The 17,547-nt window shown below is 39.7% G+C and overlaps 1 protein-coding gene across 1 annotated transcript in view; it reads left to right on the forward strand.

Moving 5' to 3' along the window:
• Positions 1 to 12,910, forward strand: part of tmem201 (transmembrane protein 201) — a 13,630-nt gene extending 720 nt beyond the window's left edge. The window contains exons 2-11 of the mRNA XM_030734458.1: positions 10 to 130; positions 224 to 418; positions 505 to 684; positions 1,729 to 2,093; positions 2,185 to 2,385; positions 7,523 to 7,725; positions 8,452 to 8,514; positions 8,644 to 8,934; positions 9,124 to 9,252; positions 11,027 to 12,910. Coding sequence (XP_030590318.1) covers positions 10 to 130; positions 224 to 418; positions 505 to 684; positions 1,729 to 2,093; positions 2,185 to 2,385; positions 7,523 to 7,725; positions 8,452 to 8,514; positions 8,644 to 8,934; positions 9,124 to 9,252; positions 11,027 to 11,124 — 1,846 coding nt within the window. The 3' untranslated portion in view covers positions 11,125 to 12,910. The remainder of the gene's footprint in view (positions 1 to 9; positions 131 to 223; positions 419 to 504; positions 685 to 1,728; positions 2,094 to 2,184; positions 2,386 to 7,522; positions 7,726 to 8,451; positions 8,515 to 8,643; positions 8,935 to 9,123; positions 9,253 to 11,026) is intronic.
• The last annotated feature ends 4,637 nt before the right edge of the window (positions 12,911 to 17,547 follow it).

Below are 17,547 nucleotides of genomic sequence, written 5' to 3' on the forward strand. Positions count from 1 at the left end.
TACTTGCAGAAAGAAGCCCACCCATGCAAGCGTTAACTGCTGGTTCTGTAACCAGAACACAGTGGTGCCCTATGGGAACAGGAACTGCTGGGATTGTCCCAACTGTGACCAATACAATGGCTTCCAGGAGGTAAGATTTACAAGTATCATACTCCTGTGCAACAGTTTTTTTTTAACTTGTTTATTTACCTGTTTATTTTTGTTGACATTTCTGTGTTTTCAGAATGGTGACTACAACAAACCCATTCCTGCTCAGTACATGGAGCATCTGAATCATGGCATATCTGGAAGCCTTCCTTTATCAGAGACACCCAAGAATCTGCAGTGGGTCAACTGTCAGATGCTGCTGTGCCGGAAGTGTAATAACAACCAGTCTGCAAAGATCAAACAGCTGGCCTCATATATCCCGAGGGATGATGTATGTACTTTGCTCCTTCTTTTTATAATGTTATGCAACATACTGCTGTGATGAATAACGGAGTGTGTGGTTTATTTCTGCTGTAGGAGAACTACGATGAGGAAATCGAAGCCTACAAGCATCATCTGGAGCAGACTTATAAGTTATGCAGACCATGCCAGACAGCAGTGGAGTACTACATCAAATATCAGAACCGCCAGCTTCGTACAGTGCTTCTCAATCATCAGCTGCGACGCACCCGGGAATCAGACATGGGGTTTGTAAAGGTCAGTGCAACCCAGACTCCCAGAACTTCCCCTGTCAGGCAAATATTGTGATTTATTTAATAAAAAAGATGAACATAAAACACTAAATGACCAAATGATGTGACATGCAGGGTGTTTGACTTTTAGCCTGTTGGTAAATAAGATGATGATTGTAACCAAGATGAGCAACAAACTGCCTTAGTGTTATTCCTTTTTCATATTCAATATAGTTTGTTAATCTTGAAAAATAAGGGGGCAATTTCAGGCTGTTACTCTTCTGTCATTACACCTTATGACATAATACCATTACAGCAACATGCATCCACATCCTCTTTGACCTGCTCAAACATAATAGTCACTATTCTGCCAGTGAAGCAATTACATTTACATTTTAGTATTTAATGTCATTAATCAACTGTTACCAGCTGCAACTCCTGCATTATCTGCTAAAACCTCACTGCTAACTAACATGTTTTTGGTGTGACTGCAACACAATTTGGACACACCAGTGCCAAAGTGTAAATGCTCACAACCATCGATTAAATGTGGGAGTATAAATTAAGATTTACTCTTGCTTTGTACTTTATGCTGCCTCAGTAAATTGCAGTCACCCTACAGCCAAACTCTTGTTTTTCTTGCAATATTAACATTTTCTCCTTTCAGTGTAAATCTGTTTGTATTTTGTGACATGAGTTTATAAATGCTTAAGTTTCTTCTATTATATGAATCTGCCCAAAGCTAAAATAAGAAGCCCAGCCAGTTGGTAGAAGTCACCTCTGAGGTCAGGTTTTCATATTTAGGCACTGTTGTTGCTCTTATGGAGTGCATAAAGTTGTGACATTCTTGTTCACACTAGTGACTCATGAATGCAGTCTGGCTCTCGTTACCTGTTTCTTGGTATAACACCAAACTATAGCTTAATTGAAGCATTTTTTTTTTCATTTCATTTAATCGGCATTCACCCCCCTGTTGTAGACTTTAGTTCTTACGGTATGTTGACTTTATATCTTATTAATTTCCATATGATGTGAAAATGTCACAATGAGTGTGTTTTCTTTCCTGCAGAGCACCCAGTCATTGACTTCTCCCATGGGGGTCATACTGTTACGGGCCCTTGCCTTCCTGATATGTGGTTTCCTAGCTGCCACAATTTTCTGTGAATTGTCAGAGCAGTTTTCTTCACCTGATGGCTCACAGACATTAAGTGGTGGCGTTGTTCCTCCAAAGCCAATAGTCCACAATGAGTCTACCCCCAACAATAACAGCAGTGGAGCCACACCTGTGTGGCAGGGTCTGCTGGAGCTGCTCCCAGACGAGGCCATGGAAAATGCCAAGCTGGTGTGGCAGCATGGAAGGGACAACCAGCTGGCTGTAGTCTCTGTTGGCCTGCTGACTTGGCTTACTGCTGTCTTCTTAGCGGGACCTGCAAGGTAAGCAGCTGCCATTTTATTTCCCTTGGAATGGGGTGTTCAGAGTTTACAGTTTAAAAATAAAAAAAAAACATGTCTTGCTACATTTCAGGTTGAGGAGAATTGATGCTGTAGCCTCCGTCCTGTGGTTCTTCATCCTGTGCCTCTACCTGGCTGAGAGCTACATGACTGGTGCCTTGAGCTGGATGGACACAGCGAAGCTTATTAGCGTCTCCCTCTGTTGCCTTGTAAGCTTTGCTGCTGCCGTGGCAACTCGTAAACCGCTGAGCGCACGGAGAGCCAGATACCGAAGGTCAGAACCTGAGCAGTAATGTTCACAGTGTGTTTGAAACGTGGGATTACACGAAAAATGTCCACTTTCCATGAGTGGTTTGTGTTCCTAAGTGTCCAATGAAAATGCATTATTAATGACTGTTGTTGGCATATTTTTAATGTTGTCATTTCTTTTAATTTGCTGTCCATTTTTAAACCCTCACTCTTTTACACTTGTGTGAGAATGACTGTGATGTTATGACTTGTGAATGATGATCGCCAAATATGGCACATGACCTGAGTAAGTCCCATTTACTTACCAAACCCCACCTTCATCCACACAGGCACGTGGAGTACCGGTGGCTTACGTGTGTTAAATTTGGCGTATAAAATAATTTTCCAGCAAATAGTAATGTTACACAAAGATAGTACTGTATCTTTCTGGTTGGAATAATTGTTATTTAATTGTTATTTATTTTGATTTTACTTACCTTTTCACTGAGAAAAACAGATGAGGAAACATTTCCATAATCATAATGTGATTAAGTGTTAATAATCCAACTCTAATAAAATATTATCAGTTATAAATTTCTAAGAAGATTAACAAGTAAACTTTACAGAATCCTCTTTCAAGCTGTTTCTCTTCTCTATTTATATATGACTGATTACATATTTAGCATCTTTAGTACTGCACCATATATGTGATGAACTTGTCGCTGGTAAACTGAATAAGCTCATATTTACCACCAGTATATTGGGATTTTAATCTTTTTAGTTCTCAGCTACTGTTAACTACTTTACACTTTACTAGACTGTTTGAAAGCATTTTGAATGTGTTCATTTAACACTATGTTAAAGCTGTGGGAGTTCTAACTACAGCTCACTGCATGAAACATTAATTTGTGTGAACACTTGAGGCCACACTCATTGCTTTGGACTGTCCACAAATTTTGAACAAAGGTGACTTTTTATATTTCCTAATGCAGCCTCTTTGGTTTCTTTAGCTCATGTCTTAGTTAGAGCTAGGAGGTTACATGGAGCATGATGTGTAGTTATGTCGGCTTATAGACACTGCATGCAAGATCTGCACTTTTTAAGTGACATTTGCTACTGTAGTTTATTTATTTTACAATGGACTAGTTTAAGTATTTAGCTGGCAGAGAAAAGCAACCTCTAGTTCAACAGTTCACTTTTGCTAAATTCTGCAGTTCTCCTGTCCTCATTATTATTGTGATCTTGTACACTTTTGATTTCCATTTAATTCAGTTTTTGTTTCACTTGCTTGGCCTTCACTATGAGCAAATAATCCCTGCTATATACACTTTTTTTTCCCAATGGTATGATGCAAAAGAATTGAGTGCTGAAAGTCAAGTTAAATTACTCTTTTTTTTCTTTAAAGAACTGCACTGGGAGTTTTTTTTTTCTCTTCATTTAACTAAAAAGTGCAGAAATCACAAAGGAAAAATCCAACCAGTGGCCATTGCTTACCCTTGCAATGGCATCAGTTCTTCAGTGTACTTGGCAGGTAGGCTTTTAAAAGGGTCTTGGAGAACTTGCATCAGTTCTTCTGTTGATTTAGGTTCCCTTTGTTGCTTGTTTCACTTCAGATTGACTCCAGTCTTGAGATCAGGGCTCTGGACTGCTTTTTCCATCATCAGCAGGGGGTCTTTCTTGTGTCTTCAGAGTTTTAGATTCACTCACTGACCACTTCATTAGTTACACCTTGCTAGTACCACTTGGACCCCCTTTTGCCTTCAGAGCGGCCTTCTTTCTAAATGGCATTGAGTCAACAAGGTGCTGGAAACATTCCTCAGATCAGCTGCACATCCATGATGTGAATCTCCTGTTTCACCACATCCCAGAGGTGCTCTGTTGGATTGCAGTCTGGTGACTGTGAACAGTACAGTGAAGTCATTGTCATGTTCAAGAAACCAGTTTGATATGATTTGAGCTATGTGACATGGTGCATTATCCTGCTGGAAGCAGCCATCAGAAGATGGGAATGCTGTGCTCAAAAAGGGATGGACCTGTCAGCAACAGTACTCAGGCTGTGGTGTTTAAACGGTACACGTTTGGTACTCTTCTTGTTCTTCGTCTGGCTGCTCCCTTTAGGGTTCACCACAGCAGATCATCTTCCCCCATCCCTAACATCTTCCTCTGTCACAGGAGTGCCACATAGTGCCGGTCCCAAGACCGGATGAATGGGGACGGTTGCATCCGGCATGAAATCTTAGCCAAATCAAACGTGAGTCATCAACACACATTTGGTGGCCCAAAGTGTGCCAAGAAAATATCCCCCACACATTACTCCACCAGCATTAGTCTGAACATTTGAGTACAAGGCAGGATCCATGTGTTCATGTTGTTTATGCCAGTTCTGACCCTACTATCCGAATGCTGCTGCAAAAATTGAGACTCATCAGACTAACCAACGATTTTGGTGATCCTGTTCGAATTCTAGCCTCGGTTTCCTGTTCCTAGCTGACAGGAGTAGCACCTGATGTGGTCTTCTGCAGCTGTAGCCCACCTGCTTCAAGGTTCGATGTGTTGTGTGTTCAGAGATGCTCTTCTACATACCTTGGTTGTAACACGTTGTTTTTTTGTTATTGTTGCCTCCCTATTAGCTGCAGAGCTGCCGCTCACTGGATATTTTCTTTTTCAGACCATTCTCTGGTTGTGTGGGGGGGAAAAATTCCAGTAGCTCAGGAATTTCTGAAATACTCAGACCGTTGAACAGGTGTGCCTAACAAAGTGCATCCCGCTTTATGTTTGTGCTCATTGTGACAGTGAAAAATGATCACAGCTCATCAGACACCTCTCTGATGGTGTTGCACGATAAAAATCTACGCATGCAAAGTGCTCAAATGTTTTGCAGTGTATTTTATGTGTACTTCTTTGTTATATTTAGAGGCTTTTAGCTGTACTCAAAATCCCTATTCAAAATAGCCTGTAGGTTACTAGCTGACAGGTATTTGGCTTGTTTCAGCATTTGCTTAAAGTAATTTTTCCAAGAATCTTTTTTCTTTTTCTTTTCTTTTTTTTAAAGCAGTGCTTGAACATTATGAAGTGCTCCACTCTGCAAATGCACATGGTCGCCATCTTCCTGAGTCTTTTTTCTCAGGATTAATTCTAAATGGTCCAACAGTAATTTCAAATGAGGTGATTGTCAGTTTGCAGCTATAATTACATGATCGTACTCACAGCTGCTGCCTCACTTTATCTAATCCATTAATACTAAAGCTGCCTTTGTCAGTATTCTAACATGTATGATAAACACTAATTAAGTGCACATGCAAACATTTCATCTAACTCATCTAATAGTTTTGTTTTACTTTGTTGTATCTGATGTAAGGAGTGTTTATTGTATTCTACTGTGAAAAGGTGTTATAAACTAATGGGAGACTGTGCATAGGTTGTATTTGCTGGTCAGTGTTGTAGTGTTGTAACTGTGTTGTGCTGTTCTGTAGAAGAATGTATGGTGTCAAACCAGCGCCTTTGGTGTAGTAGACTTTACATGCTTTGAGTGTAAGACAGCAGAGATGCAGTTTGTAGATTATGCTGAAAATAATTTACCAGTTTATCAGGTTTTCGACCTGTGATTTGACCTTTCACCCCCTGACAACCATCAAAAATACATAATGCAATGCTGTATAGTGCTGCAGTTAAACAGTTCATACTAATAGTTGGTAATGACTTAGAGGCCTTTTTTTAAATTTTTAACTGCAGCATGTGACAAACTGCATCTTAAACTTTAAAGTGTGTGTGTGTGTGCGTGTGTGCGTGCGTGCGTGTGTGTGTGAGAGATGTATTTGGACCCACTGCTCTTTGCCTTGTGTGTACTAAGGGTGTGGTAAGGGGGGAATAAATGTGAGTAATTGTATAGTTTTACCTTCAGTTTGTAAGGTACAACTTAAAATGTGTTATTTCTGCCAAAGTTTTATATGTTCTGCTCAAATTTTTGTTTGCTTTAAGCCACATTGTGCACGTTTCTTATATTTGCATAACGTCTAGTCTGTTTATTTCTGCATGTTATTTTTAGAAAACTCCCATTTCTACCTGATAAGCTGTGTGACTGTGGACTCCTTTGTGCTTAGCTCTAGAAGCACTACGCTCAAACTGTTAACTGTAGGTTTAAGCTACTATATGTGATTATTATAGCCAAATGCATATTTGTGGTGTTTTAATAGTATTAGCTGACTGTTTTTAACTAACAGAATGGTTTCTTTTTTTTACTGCTGTTTTACTGTTAGTGTTTGTTTTTATCCCAAGTATGTTTGTTTAAATGTTTTAGCAGTGTCTGCTGGAGAAACACTCAGTACTTTTAAAAAAAATAAAGAGCAGCAGTTAGTGTGCCAAATCATGACGATGTGTTTATATATTCTGTAGCAGCCTCAGAAAAGGAGCTCCATCCATGCTCAAAGGTTTCCTGCAGCATACTCAGTGAAACATTGTGTTTTGGGTGCTTAAATGCTTCATTTGGGTATATTGATTTTAATGACTCCACTTCAAAGGCTTTGTGGTAATGATTGCTGTACATGGAATATAATAAACAACTGATGAAAGGAAACGTCTTCTGCTTGTTTTTCACCAGCGTCTTGTCTTCTTTTAAAATGTCTCTTTCCAGTTTGTGAAGTGATAACTTTGTCATTAACCTTTGGAGTCAGTGGAATGGAAATAATCAGAATTGACCTGATTATACGAAGAAGCTTAATTCTGCTCGTCTGTTTGGACCGCTGGCTGAATGAAGCCTTTCTGCTGTGCAGCCCTGTCAGCTGCTGCGTGCTGTCGGACAGCTGCTGCAGCATTTCAGTGGCAACCTTGTCTTAGCCTGCCATTATCAGCGCTCACATTAAGGGGTTATCAAAGCTGCATGTTTCAGAAATGTCCCAGTTTTCTTCTCGTATATGGTGTGTAATTCAGCGTATGTTTAATGCTAATGTTTTTAAGCAGGTGAAGTTCTTTATATTCCACAAACTGAAAATGAGTTAACACTATTTGTCATGCTCTTTTGAAGTTATTCTCTTTACCAGTACCCCACACGCGTGCACACACACACACACACACACACACCTCCTCAAAAGTACATAGTTATAGTTTTTCTGAAGTATTTGAATGTTTTAACTATTTTATATCTGTAATTTCAGGCAGTAGACCTTTACGTTGCTCTTGTGTTGCAGATACCTTGCAGGCAGCTCTGCAGTCCCTCCTCTGAGCTCCCCTGACCTGGCTGACACCTTCATCCCCATTCCGCCGCCCAACCTCTCCCAGCTCATCAACCGCCAACACAGTCATCACGAACGCAAGGCTTCCCCCTCCTCGCTGCCTGGGCGTCTCAGCAGAGCCCTGTGCCTTGGCACCATCCCCTCCCTCACCAGGACAGGTAGAGCAGATTGTTTTTCCTTTCACTTTCCTCCATTATGGCAGATATTTCTGTGTAAGTCATTAAATGACTTGTTTACATTTATCTGTGGTCTAACGGCTCAAAAACAACCCATTCAACGTAATCGGCACAGTTGTGCAAATTCATCGAGTAGTTTCAGGCACAGGTGGGGAATACTTTGTTTTCATAGTTAATTACAGTGCCGTACTTGGTTTGTACAAGTAGATTTATTATTGTGCAGCTCTGTGTCTTCGTGGAATATGTTGGGTCATGCATTGGATTACAGACATAGATTATTCTCAAGTATTGGCATTTCTATGAAATGGTTGTGTTGCATGAGATACATGTTATATGGTTTATGCTGAAGTGCTTGTTTACATAAAACATAAACATAAATGTATATTTAAAAAAAAAAAATCAGCACTATGCAGTGGAGTCACAACTTCTAACATGACTTATGAGAACTCTGGCATGTTTACGGTTGGATTTTTATTTTATTTCAAATTTATTGATGTAACTGTTTTTAAAACAGATTAGCATTGCAAAGTATATGCATTTAGTGGAAGTTGTGCTACAGTAGATAATCCATTTAAAGCTGCCTCTCAGGTTGAAATTAGTTACATCTATGAGATGGACAGAAAAGGGATTATTTTGATATTCTTAGAGATTTATTTCCTTATATCGCCAAGTTCTAGTGTGAAGATTATCTGTTTTCTTTATTTTTAGATTCTGGTTATCTGTTTAGCGGAAGCAGACCGGCTTCACAGTACAAAGACTCACAGTCTTCAGGTATTAAAACTCCCGGTGATTCTGTGACTTCTATCCTGTTTTTCATTTTAAGCTACTTCTTATTGCTTTTTTTCACTAAGAAGTGAAGACAGTTTTCACTGTTTTTATTTATTTATTTTTTTGGCACAGACTACTTTTCCCTCAAGTCTGGGAGCCGCCCCTCATCCCCAGGTCCCTCCCCGACTCCTTCGGTAGCCGGCTCAGTTACATCCAGTTCAGGTTCGGCCAGACAGCGGCGTCCCCTCATCAGCCCTGCTCGCCTCAACATCGGCGGCCAGAAGCTCCGGCTTTTCTCTGGGGAGCCAGATCCCACACTCTTGTTCCCACCTATGTCTCCATCACATTTCCTAGCTGAGCCAGCCCCTTCGGTTTACAGCGGCTGCTTTTCACCGGACGCATCACCCTTCCAGAGTCAAAATGGCAAGTATACATGAGGCTAACTGTTGAAGAACACTTTTATTGACTGACATTCCTGAAACTACCACCAGGTGGCAATATGAACCATTTTCAAATCTTCCACACAGCGATTCTACAGAAATAAATGATTTTGTTACCACGTTTAGATGGTTTGGTTTATGGCTTAATGATTTTACCTGGTTGCCTTTGCAGATTTGAGTTCCTTATTAAGAGACAGTAGTGTGATTGAGGAGGAAGAGAAGCGAAGCACCTCCTCTGGATCTTCTGCATGCCTGGTTGGTACAACAACTCAGTGTCCAGAGGGCAACCGATCTCCAAAAGGTAACAGTTTGATTTTAAGCCCTGCAGGGAGATGGATGTATCTGTGTCAGAAAATGTAATATTGGTATTATGCCTGTTGGCTAAGTTGGTTTTGAAGTATCTCAGTCTGCTTGGTCTGATCCATCAGAGTGCCTGCATATATCATTTTAAGCCACTTTTGATCTCTGGAAATGCACTGTTCAGAAAAAGTTAAGGAACACTTAACATGTCAGTGGCCTCCACCTGTAAAACCATTCCTGTTTTGGGGTTTGTCTCATTATTGCCCCTCTAGTGCACCTGCTGTTACTGTCATTAACACCAAAGCAGCTGAAACTGATTAAACCCCCCCTCAGCTGCTTAACTGACCAGATCAATATCCCAGAAGTTCAACTGACTTGATGCTAAACTCCGATTAATAAGTTTTCCTTTAATTTTTTTGAGCAGTGTATCTACACTGACTGCAAACAGATTCCCTCTTAAAGCAGTTTAAGTGATGGGAAAGTGATGCAGCGCCCCGTAGGGACAGAATATTAACACTTACCATCACCTGCTGAGGCCTCACTTGCACATATGGCCACTTGTACTACCTGTACTAAAGCCACATTTCCATTAGTATCTACTCAGTGCAGCTCGACACGACTTGGCTCGATTTGAAGGTGTTTCCATTAGTACCAGGTACTTTTTTTTTTTTTTTTTTTTTTTTTTTTAGTACTCACTCAGTCGGGATTCCAAGTGATCTGAAAATATGATGCGGAAGAACAGCATGCCACTGATTGGCCAGCAGAGTCATGAGAGCGACTCCTTCACCAGAATCAACCGGGCCATTTTTAATACCCGACAGCAAGAAACTGGAGGCACGCAAAGCACTGGTTAAATACCCAGACTGACAGTTTGCAGCAGTAGTTTTGCAACGTGAGAGCCATCTGAAACACACAGCATACATATTATAACCCAATACTGCCGGGCGATCACTGCTGAAGCACCCGTTACCTGTCCCTACAAGCTGTGAACAGCTGGTGAACGCCGAGCCTGATCAAAGGAACTTTGAATTACTTTAATAACACGACCGTTTGTCCTATCGGAAAAAGTCAAATGGTTTCTGAAAGCTGAGAAACTGCACTTCACAACCAACATGGGGTATTACTGTGGTATTATTACAGTAATTGTTGCTGGAAGTCCACGAACGGCGGCACTTTTGAAGTACACTGAGTCAATTATTACATGTTCGGTGTTAATAGGGTTATACTTAACAATAACCTTCATCCATTAAAACATTGTCCGTTGGGCTTATGCATGATGCTGATATTAAACTGGCATTAGCTATGTTAGCTTGCCTCTATCTCATCCATTGTTCTCTTTTGAGCTGCATACAAATTACATCAAGAGACTACTGCCTGCGTTGCTATATCGACTCCACCCACACTGAGGTGGTCCTCAATTGCAATGGAAACACAACACGACCGTGTCGAGTCGACCCGCGCTGAAATGTGGCTTAACTAACCTGTACTGGATTTAATTAAACAAACAGCTACATGTGATATACTTTGTTTTGCTCTTTTATGCTGTTGGGACTACACTAGAGCAATTTTATATTATTTTTATTTGTCTGCCTGTGGCTCTTTGTTTCACTGAATTACAATAAAAATAAGCACGTGATTGGAGTAAGTTTCTATAATTTCTTCTGTCCATTCGGATTTAAAAAAATATATATATATATTTTGTGACATAAAATGTAAAACCTGATGAGGTGTAATGATACAGTGCTTATGAATCATATTTGCTTTGTCTTCTCCAGATTTTGCAAAGCGTGTTATATGGCCGGGCCTTTTGTTTGTGAGCCTGACTGCCAACCTGTTCTTCGGCTGCCTCTATGCGTACAACAATTGGAGATGAACGTCGACAGAGCTGCCGCTCTCTCCTGACCTCGCACAGAGCAAGTGCGCCTGTGGCCCTTGACTAACCTGTTGCATTTGTGCACCTGGAGGATGTTGAGCAGTGCCAGAAAATATCACCTCTCTGGTGCTTCCCTGCTGTTTGCTTGTGCAAATGCAGAGTTCAGAAAAACTGTGCAGTGAAATCAAATTGTATATTTATGAGTCATTACTGCTCAAACATAGACTGGGTTTTGGTTTGCCTTTTCATCACTGCTCCTCTTGCACCGAGACCGGTGCAACTGATTTAAAAACAAACAACAACAAAAAATCAGCTCGCACTGATGGCTTTTTAAAACCCGTGCTGTGAATTGTGCAATAAACGTGCTGTTCAGTCGACGCTGCTCGGGCACAAAGTCGCGTCTTTCTTACACTGACTGAGTGCATTACCTCCCAAAAACTGAACACCGCTGGATCACTGCAGTACCCATAAATTAGGAAATATTAAGCAACGTGTTTTCTTGTGGCGTGGAGCTTTGCTTTATTGGCATTTGTACAGGTTTTCCCTTTGAAGTGTCGTAATTGACAGAAGTGGTGACATTTACAGCTGGGAAAGTGAATAGTGGTGCTCTTATTGTTGGCCTTGTTTACGGTCAAAATTCCTAATATTTCCATTTCATTAACATTTCTCAGCAGTTCTCTGCAGAAATGGGTTCTCACAAACCCCCTCAGTTTCGGGTATTTCTTACTGTAAAACTATTTATAAGCAAGTTTGTAAGGGTGAGAGCTCCAGAGGTCAAGTGCGGTTTAAGATTTTTTTTCCAGAAGTCGTGTTTGCGTTCTCTCACTGTCTGCATAAGTCAACCACAGAGAGGGAAGTTTTCCTGCTAACTCAGCTGTGAACTCATTTATACGTTACTTTTGTTATTACTCATAGTCAAACGATAATTTGTACAGATTGGAAAGATTGCACTTGTTTTTTCTGATGTGGTGGCTGTGTCATACTTTGAATATGTGATTTAAAGATTGAGATGAAGAGCACAGACGTTTGCTTATTTGTGTGCATGTTAATCAGCTGATGTACAGAAATGTGTATGTTAAACAGGTTACTGTTTCTTTTGCTTGTTGTGTAAAAATAATATGAACACTGCTGTTTTCATTTTTTTTTTTTTTAAATCTGGAATAATTTTGTTCTCTTTTGGTAATTATTCAATTATTTTGAATAATTTGAATTTGTGGCAGTTTTAAGTTTTACTTGTTGGGTTCTGTAAAGTTATTTTTGAACCAAAGTAATAAAATAATGAAACTAATCTGAAAGACTTGTCTGGCAATAGTTGCATAAAAGTTTCAATAAACTGCTTACAGTGAGTTTTGTAGGTTATTTTAATCCTTCATAATAATAATAAATAATATAAACAGATGTTTGTAAGTTTTTTTTTTTTCTCTCTCTCTGAAAAGCAAAGCTAAAGTCTTAATTTGCTCTTTAAGCCCAGCCAAATTTTTCTGAATAGGAGAAAGTATCTTTTGTTTTTTATTCACTTGAAAAATGGTTAGTTGGAACATGTATTTCAAGTCAACACCTTTTTCTTTGGTACTGACAATTTTTTTTTTTTTTTAATTTTTAATCAGAGGTTGTCTAGTTCAGATTCTTTCACAAGAAGTGTGATGTCTTTTCTCACTGATTGATTGATTGAAGGGTTATTATTCCCTGTACTAAGCAATGCGTTTGATCTGTAACTGTGGAATGACAGTGGTTTCATGTGGACCTGTGCTTTTTTAAAAAAATAAATAAAATACTTCCCTAATTATCTCAGTGTAATACCTGCTCTACCAAAGCAGAGGTTAGTTCCCTATGGTGTGCCTCCCTAACCTACTTCAAGCACGCCCCCATCTGGCGCTGTTAGGAAGTGAAGATTTGTCTGTTTATTCTGACAGGCATCTGAATATTTTAGTCTCTGGCCCATCTGAAGGATTTCATCAGTGAGCTGGAAATTAAGTTTTATCTTTTATCTGGCAGTGAAAGGCTAAGCTTACACAGCTGATGAGAGATTAACTGTAAGTGCACTTCAGGCCGAGCTGTCACGGATGAAGAAAACAGTCTTGTAGGAGGGGAGCTATAGCCACAAATTCCACTATTATAACCATGATGATGCCTACATTCTGTATAAACCTACTCTGAGCTGCTTCCTTATTCTCGGAGGGTCTCCACAGCAGGTCGCTCTGCTCGATCTTTGTCAGGTGAATGTGTAAACCCCTACACTACAGAGCCACTGCTTCTCTTTATCAGAACGTTTTCTTTCTGGTGGCTATAAAGAGTTTTTAGATAGAAAAGTGTGTTTATGACACATGCTGTTATATCTATGTGACTTACAGGTAACTTCATGACCCTGTCTTTCTAAATTGCTCACACATGAGAACATGAAACGTGTCGTACTCTGATCATGATGTGTTGTTTTCTTGTCTGAAGTTCAGGAATAGGCATCTGCTTTATCTCCTTACTCATCAGACGTGTTTAATGCTTCATTTCCTTCTGTCCTCCAGTTTTTGTGGGCTTTAACACTTTCTGAGTTAGTTTTGATGTTTTTTGGGGGATCTTCCCTTTTTTCTTCCCAGAGCATGGACATCCCGTTTTCTGTCAATGTTGGATGAGCTAGGGTTTTTTTTGTCCTCTCTGCACATCACTGCCTATTTATGATATTTGCATTATCATCTTAAGGAATCAAGGCCAAGCTTAACACCCAGTCATCATTTAGAGTAAATGACCCTTAAGCATCTACCAGTGAAATCTAGTTAATGACATTTCTTTTTTCACTTCATGTTCACTAGGAAAACATGCGCCACGATTATTTTTAGAGCAGCTATTTGCTTATTACCCCCCCTGTAACAACCATGACACTTATAATATGAACCCTTTAATTTGCTGAGGTGTGAGTTGTTGGGTTGTTATCACTGTGGTAGGACAGGTGTGAGTCTGGGTGAATGAGTAAAAAAATCTGAGCTGACTTTATATTAAAAGCAACATTCAAAAGTCAGTCATCATATTTAAACTGTGAAACTCCAGTATTGTGTCATGTTGATATGTTTGCTAAATTTGTGCTGATGTTCTGCAGATGTGATGCTTTTAAACACCAATACTTGCTAATCAGCACTGCAGTTTAAGTTTAAGGAAGCTGAATGTGATGGGAATACCATCAGAATTGCAGTTTTTGGACATTTTTAAAGAGTAAAAATATTTTCAGCAGCTGAGATGAAGAATCGGGTGATTGCAGCAGTTTAGTAGGATTAACTATGTGGCAAACAGACGACTCAAATGTCTGTACAACAGTGTCACAGTAACAGTATTGAGACATATTGTGGATTTAGGAAATGAAACTCTTATGAACTCTTATGTGAGCCTCTAATTTTAGTTACTGATGCTGCTGTTTTTCTCCAGTGACACAGCACTTATCTGTAGTTGTATCAATGCCACAGCACAGGGTGTGACCGGGTCTGTCCTCCAGAGCTCGACGGAACATTTTCAGTCAGCGAGAGCAGTTTCTCATCCTCTTTGCTGGAATCCCCTGTGCACTCCCTCAGAGATCCCTCAGAGATGGGTCCCATCCTTTCACAGTACGCTTCCTCTTTTTCAGATCATTCAGAGGCACTGCATGTATTTCACAGCTCGAGGTGTTTGATACTCCTATCAAAACTCCCCCTAAAGTAGGGGTTTTCTAGTAGTGGCCACTGCAGGTGGGGCTCACACAACCAAGTGAAAAAATATGTAGTGAAACTAAGCAGAATGAACATGATTTTATCAAAAGAACATGAAGATGAGTTTGCTAACGCTGTTGCAGTGACCTTTTAAGTAAAATTCAATTTAGATCCTATTTTATTAATATATTTTTTTCAGCTTCTGAAGTGGGCATGCCAGGAAAAAGTTTGAGAACCGCTACTTTGTGCTGAACTCTGTGTAAGGACCGTCAGGGAATGTTGGATGGCTGTGAGAGCAAATCTGTAGCTAAAACATTCCGAGAGGTGTCAAAATTTGACAAAAGCCACCTACCATCACCTTCAAGTTTTATTTAAATGTTTTACTTAACAACTTCAACCAAAGTGGACTCATCTTCATAATGAGGGTGCAGGCGTGAGTCTGTCTAAGATGTATTTTTCAGTGTGTATCTGATGTCTGACTCAGTTTGAGTTTCACAAAAACTGCACTGGATGTCTGGTTAATTCCTTGAAACTCATAGGTGGCATTTTCATGCGTATCTGAATTCACATAGTTAAGAGCGGCGGCAGAGGTTTGACTGCAGACCGCTGAACAGAATAAGACAACTGTTTGGGGAATTGTAAATTGAGACAAAGTGTTGCAAGGAAGCTCTGACGATCAGGATTAATGACAGATAAATTGCTTTAACGCGAGTGAATTTAAAACCAAATGTGTAAAACTAAACCAACTGGGAAACACGACTCTTTTTCAGCACAGTTTTTAATCATACTTATGTGACAGACTTATCTGGTGGACTGAAAGAAAAACTTTCATTTTCTACCTGAATGTGAAACCGGTGGGGATTTCTGTCACATAAATGAGCCAAACCGATGTTAAACAGTGGCTTTCTGTGAACCACAGAAATGTGGACCTGATAGTTTGTCGAGCTACCCCCCTGCTGTATATTGCACAATCCAATAATAATGAAAGCAGAGGATTAACAAGAACAAAAAGGACATGAATTAAAAAGATGGATGAGTAAGATTTGTTTGTATTTGCTATTATTCACTTTTAAGAATGTGTGCCAAGAAAGTCAAGACCCTTTTCTTGATGCCCCACAAAACTGTGGATAAGCTTAAAGACAGTAAACAGGGAGCGCATCTGAACAGCACGTGACCAAACTGTCTAAATACTGGGGAGGTTTGTGTATTGATTGTAATGCTGCTGGGTGGCCCTAGTGTGTTGGACTGTTGGATTTAACGGTTATACTTTCAGTTTTATTGAATCTGCAGCTCTTGTGTTTTCTTAGTTTGAGTTTAATCTTGAGTTGACATTAAAAGCAAGATGAATGATGCATTTTTTTTTTTTTTTTTGGCACAGCTAACCCGAGTTTCAGCTCTGTAGCTTGTTTACCATCTCGGTTTTTCTGGCTCATAGTTGAAAATAGTTCACTGATGGTTCAGGGGCGAAGGGTGGGAAGCACGTTCATGCTTTCAGTCTGTCGATCTGGCCAAACAGTTTCTCTTCTGTACGATCACTTCCTGTTTTTGTACCAGCTGGTCTAAGGTGAACTCACAAACACAGTATGTGTGTGTGTGTGTGTGTGTGTGTGTTTGATATTTGATCAGTCTTGTGTGCTCAAGACAGTAGCCCCTCATTAAACAGGAAACCAGAGTATTCAGAGGCAGCAGACCACAGCTCAGAAATATCTACACCTGCAAACCCAAACTGAACAAACACTGCGGCCATCTATTTATTTACATAGTATGCGAGCTGCTTAGACAGTGTGGTGTAGATTTTTTTAAACGTGTTTTGTCTGTTAATTAATGTTAGTTAGTGAACAGCTGTAATGTCACTCTGTTGCTGCTGGCCCCCTGCATTTCCTCTTTCTCTGGTAGTAATACTGCTGTGGTTTGTGATCCACTTCCATGATGAGTGCGGTGTCTTCGTTCACTAATTGTGGCAACGTTAAAATATAAATGGTCTGTGTAGATATAAGAAAAAAAGGAAGTCAGATTTCCCAGCAAGATTTACACTTTGACACCCCCCCCCCCCCCCCAAAAAAAAAAAAAAACAGCAAAGGAATGAAAAAAAGTCAAAGAAAAGCAGACAGGAAGTATCTGCCTGTGTTTGTCTCAAGAACCACAGTTTATTTTGTTATTTAAGATGTTTTGCTGGACACACGTTGGAGGCATTTGATTTTTTTTTTTTCACAAAATACTACATCTGTTAATTTACATTCTATACTTCAGATATAAATACAGTTATAACCTACACTTCATTCATCAGTCACAATGAAATGCACTGGTTTTCTTTTCTTAAACAGGAACCGGAAACGTTCTGACTTTAACACTGTGTGAATTCCAGCAGCTAAAGGCCTCGTTTGGTCTATTTTGGGTCAGGGAGCTTTTGGCTTCTGAAACTTAAAATAGGGGAAGGAAAACAAAAGAGGAAATAACCTACTGTAATTTATCTTTGCATATCAATATCCAATAAATGATATATATATTTTCCCCTCACTGACAGATTGGTAAAGCTTTCTTAATTTGATGATGATCAAGTGGCAACATGAAGACTTTAATGATAAATCTGTAGATTTATTTCTTGAATAACTGATTCATCAGTGTGTCTATAGAATAAGTGAGTACATTTTTTTCTTGAGCTAAAATATCGTGTGTTTTAGGTGACCAACACTGTGCTGTTCCTTAATTTCTATTCTGCAACATTACAGAGCCAGTTGCACCTTTACCTCACTTC

The sequence above is a fragment of the Archocentrus centrarchus genome, chromosome 7 (assembly GCF_007364275.1).
Source record: "Archocentrus centrarchus isolate MPI-CPG fArcCen1 chromosome 7, fArcCen1, whole genome shotgun sequence".
Taxonomy (NCBI): domain Eukaryota; kingdom Metazoa; phylum Chordata; class Actinopteri; order Cichliformes; family Cichlidae; genus Archocentrus; species Archocentrus centrarchus.